General features: G+C 40.8%; 1 protein-coding gene and 1 pseudogene across 2 annotated transcripts; both read left to right on the top strand.

Moving 5' to 3' along the window:
- Positions 1-182: 182 nt before the first annotated feature.
- LOC143124383 (FAS-associated death domain protein pseudogene) lies at positions 183-1,158 on the top strand (annotated as a pseudogene).
- Positions 1,159-1,289: 131 nt separating this feature from the next.
- On the top strand, positions 1,290-11,997 carry nsmce4a (NSE4A component of SMC5/6 complex). 2 transcript variants are annotated; one of them, XM_076285853.1, is made up of 11 exons: positions 1,290-2,749; positions 4,727-4,986; positions 5,162-5,242; positions 5,442-5,572; positions 7,668-7,813; positions 10,065-10,164; positions 10,673-10,763; positions 10,895-10,989; positions 11,134-11,182; positions 11,378-11,463; positions 11,671-11,997. In XM_076285853.1, the coding sequence occupies exons 2-11, from the start codon at positions 4,776-4,778 to the stop codon at positions 11,740-11,742; spliced, it is 1,062 nt and encodes a 353-aa protein (XP_076141968.1). In that variant the 5' UTR covers positions 1,290-2,749; positions 4,727-4,775; the 3' UTR covers positions 11,743-11,997. The 2 variants fall into 2 exon arrangements, with proteins under 2 accessions (XP_076141968.1, XP_076141967.1); XM_076285852.1 differs by lacking the exon at positions 1,290-2,749 and adding an exon at positions 2,790-2,967.
- The last annotated feature ends 770 nt before the right edge of the window (positions 11,998-12,767 follow it).

Raw genomic sequence — 12,767 nt, 5'->3', positions numbered from 1 at the left:
GGATTTTTTTTTCAAATGGGAGGGGTGTTGGTGTTGGGTGGGCGGAGTAGCCTCGCGATGCAACCATAGGATGCAACCTGTAGGAAGGTTGGACCAGTTGGACACCCGCCTATGACACCCGCCCATATCCAAGTTTGCCATCTTGTGACGTCGGACGTCCAGTGCGTCAGCCGGAAAAAGTTTTGACAGGGAAACGAAAATGATTGCGAAATCAGACAGTTGACGAAGGAACACTTTTTTTTAAAACGTCGAGGAGGAAACTGAGTTTTTAAGCGTTGGTCAGTTCACATATGCCTAATGAACGCGGATCAAGCATTTAACGCTATGTTGTTAGATATCTCTAACGAGCTCAACGAAAAGAACTTGGAGGAGCTGAAGTTCCTGTGCTCTAATAAAATCGGGAAGAAACACCTGGAAAATGTAAAGGTGGGCATTGATCTTTTTCGGCATCTCAAGGAAGTAAATGAACTAAGACTTGACGATGCAACGTTTCTCTGCACATTACTGAATCAAATAAAGCGACGGGATCTTTTTGACAAAGTGCAGGTGTACATGCAAAAGAATGCAACAAGAGATATAGGTCTAACTGAAACCGAGGAACAAGCAAAAGTGAAAATAGCAGTTGATGTCATTGTTGCTAACCTTGGGACACGCTGGCGACAATATGCCAGGAAGCTTGGACTGCATGATGCAAAACTTGACCAAATCCGTGAGAAGCACCCTTTTAACCTCGAGGAGCAGGTGATGGAGGTCATCAATGTGTGGAAGGGGATGCACAAAGAGGATGTCAAGGCAGCTGTTTTGATAGAAGCACTTCGCTCTTGCAAGCTAAATCACACCGCTGATCTAGTTGAGAAGGAGATTGCTGTATTCCAGACAACTCGGACGTCGGAGGTCGGACAAACTTGAAGTTGGGGTAGATCGACACCGAGTTCAGAAGTGAGAACTCCGACTTCAAGTGGCGTTCCATTGTACTTTTCCCCAGTAGGAGGTCAGAATTCTTGACCTCCGAGTTTGTCTGGAATGAAATTTGGAGATTCCAACAAGGAAATATCTGCATAGGGTTCCCGAACAACACATACATTTGTTGTGAAACACCTTGGTCATATGAAAGAATTGGCTGATTGATTAAAATAATTAGGCCAGGCCTACTGATTGTTCATGACTAATCATTGTAATTTTTACAGCTCATATTTCATTTTCTGTGTGGGGCTATCCACTGCTGCTTTAATATTGTCTCTAGCTCTGATTCTCTCTATGAATGTGAAGGCATATTGTGTATAGCCTATGGGTTGGAAAGTAACAAATTGTCCCACAGTTCTACAGAACAAATATTCTGAAAATGTCTCAACAGCAGCTTACTGTTAGACGTTTGGGGAAAGTTTGATTTATTGATCAAATAAAACCGCAAGATTATTGGGGGGGAAATCGCTAGGCTACTGTGCTTTTCTCAAATCATCATTAACGTTTGCACAACAGTTACTACATATATAACATATATGTTGCATCAGAGAGAGGAGACCACACTCCAGTGATCTCACCACTGGACCTGACAGGGTGGCTTGTGTGTGTGTGTGTCTCTAAGTAAGTATAAGTATATATCAGTATGTGTGTCTGTGTATGTATGTGTGTGTGTATGTGTATGTATGTGTGTGTGTGTGTGTGTGTGATGTTAATAACGACCCTTGCTTTTCTCTATTTACACCACTTGATATATCAAAATATGTAGGCTAGTTGAAACTGCACCACATAGTGCATTACCTGCAAAAGCGTGTATGTCGCTCAAAATGCTTGTCTATGTCTCAAAAGTAGCCTAACCTACATATGAAACGGTCAGTGTAATCAAAACAAGTCCTTACGCCATTGTTTGTCAAGATAGTAAACTGCTTTGTCTTGTTATAACAATTTACTCTGTAACTATTTTCTAATGAACAATGCACAAGGCATCAGTATTTTCTGTATCCTGACAGCACAGTATAAAGAAAACAAAGGCTTTTACAGCATTATGCAAATTAAAAATGACCCGAGCTGCACCAACCTACATCTTTCTATAGGCTACATCCTGACGTTCCTGTCAGGTCACATAGACCTATATGTTTATAGGTCTAGACTTTTACAACTAGTGACAGCTAGTCCAACTCTTTTGTTCACTAGTAGGACTATTCTGCATGGAACCAGTATAGTGCATTTTGACTAACACAACATTAGCAATTGAAAATGTGATAAAAACAGACATTTACAAAATCAGTTGCATGGATGTACTTAAGCACATGGTGTTTGCTTAAGATGAGGAGAAACTGCTTTAATGAAGTGATAAAATGATTATAGGCTAGAGTTTACAAGCAGCTCTAAGAATTTCAATTCTGATCTGAGAAATGCACCAATAAGCGCAGATAAGATAGGTTACTGGAAATTTCACATATGAACAATCGTTTCTCCAGTAGGGTAACGACTTCAGTAATCATGTGATAAGCTACATCGTCAGTAGACCTAAGTAAAATGAACTTAACAATTTTACCGTTTTTATTATTTGAGGTAAGGCGTAAATCAAGCTGTGTTGCATGCATAGGTTGCATGCACAGATTAAGTGCAATGGCCGATTTATTCAACCACGCCTTCCTGGCCAAGTAGCTGCAGTGAGACGCAGATGATGCATCGAATCTTGATCTTTTTAAAACCATCATTGGCCTTCAACAGCAATTATGCTGTTGTAACCTACGACTTTATATGGGCCTGAAATATTTTGACGGTAGGTGGCAGTCAATGCATAACACCAGACCCGGAAAAGTGACGAGCAAGAATCTTCAGCTTCCCGCCATGTAAAGGAACCAGGAAGAAGATGACATAGGAACGAGTCGGCATTGTTTTCTTTTAATGTGTATGGTTTTCTTTTGTGTAATGTAAAGCTATTCTGTGAAAAGTATTTCCAGTCTTTTCAGTGACGTACATAACCAGCCAATTAATAAGGTTAGTTTGTTTCGCATGGTGCCAAAATGTCAGCGTTGTATTTATTTAGCATTTAATGTGCTTGTCATGTCAAACAATCGCTGTCCTTAACTAAACGCGTTTAACATCTTTGCTTCCAATACAGTCAACGTTATTACACTGCTCAAATAATAATATTAAACAGTAGTAAATAGGCTAAGACAGTTAACGGCAGTGAGTTGCATCTTTGAAGGGAGGGAAAGGTGGATTAGATACGGGTTGTAGGCTAGACTTTGAAAGACCACGTTAATATCTAGTCCTACAGAAATAACCCATTAGTCCATTAGAGGGTTTACAATGAGCCCCCCCCCCCCCCTTTTATAAGGTTTTAATATGAAGATTTTACATGAACCCTGCATACAGTGCTGTTCTAAAATCTTGAGCCACCGATTTGTTGTTTTAGCAATGTTATGATATATAAATCTATGTCTCGTTTCTATATTAGAGAAGATAGAATCAAAACACAAGTCGGCGTTTAGGTTTGTTGTTTCTGCAGTGTTATAATGACTAATCTTGAGAGGCGGAAGCTGATTCCCCCGGTTGGCGGTTGGTTGTGGTTCTGGCTCTGAAACGTCGGAGTGGGAAGGAGATGACAATTGGACAAATGTAAGACCTTGGCCAAGGGTTTCTACAAACTAAGACCATGTTCCCACTCAGGCGTACAATAAAAAGTAATCAGAGATTGTGTACATTAAGATGGCACCTCCTCATTGCCCCTTGACAAATGCTCTTGACCACGTAGAGTCAGTTTTTGGGCGAGTCACTGTAAAGTCAGCAGCTGATCTTGAGACCTCCATCACAGCTGGATCTTCCTGCAACTTCTGGCGAGCTAGTGGTGTCCATCAGTGCCCTGGGTGGAGAACAACAGCTCCATCGCCAGCTCCCCCCCTTGCTTGATTGGTTATTATAACACTACTGAAACCACACATCCAATGGTGTCCTGTGTCTTCTGGTTATATTTAATAAAAGGAGTGAGAAATAAGACAATCTCAAGACAAGCACAGTGAGATATATATATATATATATATATATATATATATAAGTAAAAATATATATATTTATATATACAGCTCTCTGCTTGTCTTGAGATTGTCTTATTTCTATACATATACACAGCTCTAGAAAGAATTAAGAGACTGATGAATGAGTTAACGTTCATATTCAAATTAGCAGTTGTCTCTTAAATTTGATATGTCAACTCATTCAAATGTCAGCAAAAACATGACATCAGAAAAATGTACAGTGATCTCTTAAAGGGACACCAGGCAAGCCTGATGCTTTTTCTCTACGAAGCTCCCCCTAGTGTCTGTACATGTCAATACATGTGCGAGCCCTCGCTCGGTCTGAAGCTCTTTTCCTTTTCTTTGCATCTTCCGTCAAGGGTTTTCGCTGCTTCTTCGCCGGCTCTGCCATTATACACATGTTTGCAACAATCGCTAGCGTTTGGTTAGCCTGCCTCTGAGGGGGATACAGGATGTAAACTGATCCTGCTTCTCGCGATGTCAGAGACTTTGTGAGACTGAAGGTCGGCGGGTCGGATACACTGAACTTGCAAGCGGGATATTCTTCCTACAGGCAGTAGGGGCGGGCGAGAGAGTCTTCATTCGCCCTGTAATGAGCCATTTAACCATATACCGACTTACAAAGATGATTAATTAGCACGAAAACGTTGCCTGGTGTCCCTTTAATTTTTAGCCACCGTATAGCCTCAGGACTGAAAGAAAGGTCATTTTTTTGACAGGGGGCTGGAGAAGACGTGAAGAGACCATAAACACATACCCAGTCAAAGCATGTCAGAGTCGAGGCGAAGGTCCGCTAAAGGAGGGCAGCAGCAGGAGGCCAGCTCCCAGACCAATGGGCGCAGGTCAGAGCGAGGGATGGAGGTGGACGAGGAAGAGGGTGGAGCAGGTCCGTCTGCGCTCCCGCAGGAGGAGGACGACGACCCAGCCCGACGGAGAGAGCTTCGGAGCCGCTACCGAGACCTCATCAACTCTGTTCAGCGTGAGTAATGGGGCAAACTGGACACAATCATCAAATGATTATTAATGTTTGCAAAGATTTCATTTCAAGTGAAATCATATGGTTTTGTCTGAAGATGTTTTCATAGGGTTTGATAGTCAGAGATGATTCATGGCTCACCAAAACTGTGTGTGATGTTTTTTGTTTTACTGCACAGAGAACCGTGAGGATATGTTGAGCCCTGCCAACAATAAGCTGACTGATGTTCTGGAGGAAGCAAACAGACTCTTTGTCAATGGTAGGGTTCCATCTGGCTGGGCCTTGTCTTCTTCTTTTTTGGCAAGGCATATGCTGTGTCTTTGGTTTGATGTCTCTCAGGTTTCATGTTAAAACTGATTTAACACAGAGAGAGGGAGAGTGAGTGATTCTGTGTATAACATCCATATGTTATAGTTCATTCTTACTTTGATAATGAAACTTATTTGTTCTTGCCTCAGTTCGGCAGGCAAGAGAGGCAGCCCTGGATGCCCATCTGCTGGTGCTGGCCACTGACCTAGGCAAGGAGAAAGCCAGCCAGCTGCATGCCGATGGCTCTGCCTTTGACCTCGCCGCCTATGCTGAACACTTGGTGAGTTAGACCAGGATGAGGATGTAGAGGTTGCTCCATATTCCCCATATCCTATTGACAACTGACCACACACGCGCACACACACACACACACATACACTCTCTCTCTCTCTCTCTCTCTCTCTCTTTCTCTCTCTCTCTCTCTCTCTCTGCACCATCAGTGTTTCCCACAGAACTGAATTCTATTTGTGGGGGTAGGTTTGCAGAATGAACTTGAATTCAAAATTTTTCAGCAAATTAGCGTAGCGTGGTTATGATGAACCAGATTTAAGCAGAATTTAGTACAACCTGGAAAATCATTGTGTAGTAGTCAATGTTGATATTGTGGTGGGTCGCCACAAATAAGTCAAATGTATGGGAAACACTGACCATGCCTCTAAAATACGCTATATAGATACATTTCTGTACTGTATTAATTTTGTTGCAGTATTGCATATCTGAGCTGCACTTTTCACTACTGCTGGACACAGTTAAGGCTACTGTTTGTTACTTTATTGCTATTTTCCTAATTACCTTTCTTCATGGCATCATGTATGAAGGCTGAAAACTGAATTTCATTGCACTTGTGTAATGACAATATGATTATTCTATATTCTATGTATCCTATATGAGCAGCAGTTTTGGAACAGGCTGTTACTCTAGGCATAAAGTTACATTCTGCCATCTCACTCTGGTGAAGAGTAGGGGAGAGCCGGGACAGTTGAAACACTTTTGGATTAAGCGTAATTTACAAAGCGATCGTATCACACTGAAAGCAAATATTTTGTCACTATCTCTCAAATACAGTTGCATTTTCAGCTTTGAACAAAACTGCTATTATTATAGCAAAAGTAGGACATGCGCAAAGTTTCATTCTTCCCTCCTGGTTGTTACGATTGAAACAGCATGGGGGACAAATGAAACATACAGTTTAAGCCATATAAACTTCCTACAACTTCAATATTTTACTACATATCATGAATGGTACTCCCAAAAGGTGTTATTTTAGATAGATTCTTGCTGGGCTATGTCTTCGTCAATGTCTGTTAACAACACATTGCCGTCATCGTGAAGCGTGTATGAAGCGGTTATTGAAATATCATGCACTGTGGATGATTATGCCATTTTTATAGCTAGAACAGTATGTTTTCCCATTTATATTATGTTTCTATTGTGGAAAATGTTGTTTCACTAGGTTTTTATGTGGGTAAGGCCACTGCACATCCGAATAAGTGCCTTTAACGACCCACAGCCCGTCAGTCTATTGTATAAACACATTGTATAAACACAGATATTTGTGCATTTACTTGGAGTTACGGCTTCCACACACAGTTGCGTTTCGTCAACGCATGCCAGTGGGTGTTCCCGACGGTAGCTATGCAAATGAATTAAGGTATAACCGTAATTTGATTGGCTGGTGCCGTCTGTTCGCTTGTTCGTACTTTGATTGGCTGGTGCCGTCCGTTGGTGCAGCAAAAGTTGAAATTTTTAACGCGAGCGACGGGAGCAACGCGACGCAACGGACCCACAATTCAGTTCGGCAACAGATGACGTAAGCCCATGTAAAGTAAACGGGATGCGTCTCCAGCACTGCACGCATGCAACTGTGTGTGGGAGCCATTACAGCCTGGTGGGGACAATTGAAACAGCTGTTTCAATCATCCCCGTCATAGACATAATATGCCATTATAGCCTGTTTTGCTTTTCATGTAAACAAGCATGCAATATGAAAGTCTGGGATTGTGGAGAACACTAAATGGTCTACTGAATAAGCATGGAGTTGAACCTTTAAATGAAAAACACTTATTAATAATCGAAAAAATTTAACCGCTAATGAAGTTTACTTTCGACCATCAAAACTCGTTTATTGCCTGTAACTCCATGATAAAAGGACATAACAGGAAGATATTTGGCTGTTAGAAAGAGGTTAACATGCTCTATGTTTTGACCAAAGGACGTCTGTCTATCATCATTGCACTCGAAGAAAACTGGAATGTGTCATTCGTCCTGCGTTTCAATCATCCCAGCTCTTTCCTAGTAAAAGAAACGGTCTTTTACTCCAAACAAGATTACAAGTACATTTTAAAGGAGCTAACTGTTTGTCTGTCCTTTAACAGCTGTCCTTTATGGGCATAAACCGTCTTGAGGATGAGGATGATGACGAGGATGGCGGAGTTGGGGGCTATTTACCTCCAGATGCTTGGCACAGACTGAACAAGAAAGCCTCAACCTGTTTCAGAATTGCCCCCTTATTCCATTTCATGTGAGTTCCTCTCATGTGCTTTATTCAGCTATTTTCTATTTTTGTACATTGTCTATGTTGTACATTTTGGTTGTTCTGTATGTGGATAAAAAAAAAATCAATAATTTGGGGCAAGTTGTGGAGCTAGTGGCTGCAGCATCTGTACTACGGACACCCAGGCACCCGGGTTTGAATCTGACCACTGGTCATTTTTCGATCACACTCCATCTCTCTCTCTGTCACTCTTTACTGTCCTCTCTGAATACAGGGAAAAAGGACAAAATATATAGAGTGTAAAATTGTATTAAAAGCCGTGTCCTAATAAGAAACAAGACGCTTTTACTGGCCTGGTGTGGCTACAGCTTTGGGTAAATAATGGTGCATTGGATATCTTTAAAACACATATTTTCCACTGTCGAAAGGCAGGCATTGTTAGCCAGAGTTCCTAAATATTTTAAACTCCTGTGAAATAGATAGATAGATAGATAGATAGATAGATGGATAGATAGATAGATAGATAGATAGACATGTTATATACAATACATTGTTAGATTTGTCACAATTCCAATTGAATCCAAGAAGTCCATTGCTTACCGTCTGATAACTTTGTTCCTCAAAGATATTTGGAGTTAGATCAAATGAATGATCCATAATTGATATGTTATTGGATAGCCCAATTTGGTAACGCTTTAGAATAACATGTGCTTATTAGGTATTAACAGTGCATAATAAGCAGTTAACAATTCATTACTAACAGTTAGTTAACTGTTGTTATCCTTTAATAACATTAACTAACTGTTAACATGCAGCTTGTAAGTGTTAATAAGCAGCCTTTTAGGTTACTTACAAGCATATTTGTTAACAGTTGTAAGTGTTAACAAGCAGCTTGTTAATGCTTGTTAATGGTGTATAAGACAAAGAGGTGGATAACTAATACGCTTATAAGACCTTTCTTACCTATTTGTAGTAAATTTTGCAGCCCCCAATCTAAAGCGAGGACCATGTAGCCTAAAGTTCCACAAGCCCAACCTTCTATCTCTCTATATACTGTATCTCTCTATCTAGCTTGGTTTAGCTGTGAGAAATGCACCTTTAAAATTGTTGCAGTGAGCAGGAATCGAACCCTGGTCTCCTGCATCAAAGAGTGCATCGCTACTTATTGAGCTACACTACTTTTCTTGTACAGCTGATGAAATTGTTTATTTTGATTCTATATTCCGAAGTGCTATATCACACTAGCTATGCTTTTTACAAATATGTTTCTGATGGAAAAGTGGTGTTTAATTAATGCAGAAACAGACCACGAATGTTCGCCTCTGTTCAAGGCAAACTGAAACATGTTTCAAATCGATCACGAACGTTCACCTATGTTTGCAACTTTAAACCAGAGCTTTGAACGCACCCACTTATCGTCTTTAAGCCTCGGTTACTAGGTAACCAAACTATATACAAAGCTGGCATATCTTTAGACTGCTGACAAACTGACAAACTGTTTTATGCGTTCACTGAACAAAGATTATGGAAATTAAACACCACTTTTCCATCAGAAACATATTTGTAAAAAGCATAGCTAGTATGATATAGAACATCAGAATATTTTCCATCAGCCAATTAGGAACAGTAGTGTAGCTCAACAAGTAGCGATGCACTCTTTGATGTGGGAGACCGGGGTTCGATTCCTGTTCACTGCAACAATTTTGAAGGTGTATTTCTCACAGCTAAACCAAGCTAGATAGATACAGTATAGAGAGATAGAAGGTTGGGCTTGTGGAACTTTAGGTTACATGGTCCTCGCTTTAGATTGGGGGGCTGCAAAATTTACTACAAATAGGTAAGAAAGGTCTTATAAGCGTATTAGTTATCCACCTCTTTGTCTTATACACCATTAACAAGCATTAACAAGCTGCTTGTTAACACTTACAACTGTTAACAAATATGCTTGTAAGTAACTTAAAAGGCTGCTTATTATCACTTACAAGCTGCATGTTAACAGTTAGTTAATGTTATTAAAGGATAACAACAGTTAACTAACTGTTAGTAATGAATTGTTGACTGCTTATTATGCACTGTTAATACCTAATAAGCACATGTTATTCTAAAGCGTTACCCCCAATTTTTATACAAGGTTGAGTTTTGGCGATTTTCTTCTTATTCTTCTTATTATTTACGTTTTGTAGCCATTGCCTATGTGCGGATGATCCTTTTTTCAGGATACCCATAATCCTCCTAGTTGTGTGTCATATTAACCGTTCTTTGGCCCCACTCTCCTCAGGCTGGGCTCGTTTGAGGCAGAGCCTCCCCAACCCAGGCAGCGTGTGGAGAGGCAGAGGAGGGTTCCCAGCAAGGAGGCCAAGAGGGTCATGCCCACTCAGGTACGTGTGTGTGTGCCTGATGGAGGGTTCCCTCAGTATTTTGGTTGCTATGTAGTTTGGTGCGCAGCAGGGGTGTTTTTAAACCTACCTGTTCGTTGCTAATGCTCATTCAATCGTATTGATAAGTTCTAGCCCTTACTAGGCTTTTCATTTAGTTAACAATAAAACTAATATTTTAAACTGCAGAAATGCATTTCTTTGTTCGCGAGGATGCTTAAAAAGGTTTACATACTAGTTGGTTATTTGCTGGCCCCTTTGGAATGTGTTTCGGCTGTTCCCACCTGCATGAGAATGAGAATTCCCCCTGGTCAGAGCTGTAACAATTTGCGTTGTTGTCAACTCGTACTGATAATTAGTATTACATTCTCTTCACATCTCTTCAGATTTCCCAAAAGCAAATCATGTGCCATAGTTGCTAATTGGTTTTCTGGAGTAACCCAGCAGTTGTGTAATGTAAGGACTTGGTATACCTTGAGAGGTAATGTATTTTCCTGGGTCCTCATTACAGTTGAACAAGATGGCTGAATCGCACCAGGAGGCCACTGAGAAAGAGGTGGAGAGGATTCTGGGATGCCTGCAGAGCTATTTTGCTGATGACCGTAAGTGATGATAAGAAGACGAATAATCCAGCTGACGCAAGCAGGAACCTGCGCAGAGCAGGAAAATGGATTCACAATTCCAGGTGCTGCCATTCACTGCCATACTTGTTTTATCCTTCATCTGTCAACAGCGGAATCTCCCATATCCTACTATGAGTTTGTGATAGACCCCACGTCATTTGCACGGACAGTTGAGAACATATTCCACACCTCCTTTTTGGTCCGGGTGAGTTTGCTGTTATTTCATCGAATTTACGAAAGCTTAGGTTCTTTACTCTTTTAAAAATTGACTTTTAAAAATTGACTTGACTGATTTGCAACTTTGGAAAGAGGAATGTTTTAATCAGCTTCCTCTACTTTTGTTGCGTAGGATGGACTGGCTAAGATTTACTTGGACGATGATAAACTTCCCTGTATCGGTAAGAAAACTAGATCCAACCAGTGCTGCTGTTCTTGCCTCATGCTTCAAGTCCTCCTACCATATATTTTGCCATGTGTTTTTGAGTGTTTGTTGTCCTGCCTGTTGAACACTTGTTGAACACTGTGGGTGTGTGTGTGTGTGTGTGTGTGTGTGTGTGTCTGTGTGTGTGTGTGCGTGTGCGTGTTATGCACAGCCCCTGTGGAGGATGGAGAAGTCGAACCAGGTGCCTCCACTAACAGGCAGCAGTGCATTGTCTCCATCTGCCCATCTGAGTGGAAGGTAAAGCAACGTCTATCCTCCACCACACATAACTGCCACCAGAATGTACCAGTGTTTCGTATTCACAATTGTGTGTGTGTGTGTGTCTGTGTGCATGCATTTATTGACACATCTAATAGGGAAGAAACCCATTTGGTTTTTTCATATGTCCAAAAATAAATGACAGTAAACCTAGATCTAACGGATTTGCTCAACTTCATCTTTCAGGAGATTATCAGAGTGTTTGAAATCAAAGAGGCCTTAATTCCAGCGTCTGCTGTCCCCTCTCAGGAGGACTGAGGATGGTCCTGTGACCTGAAGCTTGCCATTTTGACCGTTTTTACTGTTGTTCTTCATTCAAGTTCTTTTGCCTTATCTCTTTTTTCCATGTGTGGAATGATTTTAGTGCTTTGTATATAATTGTACATTTTTTCTATTTTGGGATGTGTTTGTGTGTGTGTGAGAGTTAATGGTTGCTGTTGAACTACTGAACTGAACAAGAAAGGGATACTGTTGTAGTTGTTAATGCCCTTCAATAAAATTAATTCAATCTATTGTCAGTGGCTTTTTTCATGTGTGTGTACTGTATGTTCCATAGACTGTGTAGATAGATAAGTATGTTCAAGCTTTCATTTCTCTGCTCTCTGCTACCCCCAGATGGCAGTTCATTGTTTTCAGTTACCATGCCTCACCAGACGGGGGCAGTAATGTCTCGTTACTATAAGCACTCAATCGATGGTCAGTGCAGTGTTGTATTGCAGAATAAAGAAATCCACAGGGTGTCCTTATGCATAGATATCTATGGTTCTTATGCAACAACATAGTGTTCTTGTTGCCCTTGTTGCAATATCATTGAGGATGTTTATCTTAACAATAACTCACTGCTTATTATAGAGCAATATGTATTTATACTACAACATGCATGTGCACAGTTGTACATTCTGCTGCAGCTGTGATCTCTAGGTTGGAGTATAATTTGACTGGCATGCATGTGCTTACATTGTTTCTGAGCTTTACTACCTCCCATCACCTCTTGGCAGTAGCATCCATTAAGAACTAATCTTTTGGTCGCATAGGATTTAAAGTGCCCAGGCACTGTGCCAGAATTCTGATGTGGGCTGGGCCTTTTAAAATTGGGAATCACCTAAATATATGTAACTGTACAATCCTGTGTCTGAAGTATGTACAGTGTACATCAGACACAGGAATTTTCCTTGCTTTGTAAATGCTGTTGGTCAGCCACCTGCTGGCAATAATGCTGTTGTCATGTCTTTGGTACGTGTCTTTGCCAGTGGCATCAGGAATAACCTACTGTACAGTTCCAG

Source organism: Alosa pseudoharengus, unplaced genomic scaffold (genome assembly GCF_046254945.1).
Source record: "Alosa pseudoharengus isolate Yale_2024_CS ecotype anadromous, Long Island Sound unplaced genomic scaffold, YU_APseudo_1.1 YU_APseudo_1.1_scf_15, whole genome shotgun sequence".
Taxonomy (NCBI): Eukaryota; Metazoa; Chordata; class Actinopteri; order Clupeiformes; family Clupeidae; genus Alosa; species Alosa pseudoharengus.
Note: the sequence above shows the minus strand (reverse complement) of the source record. Positions and strands in the feature narration are given on the sequence as shown.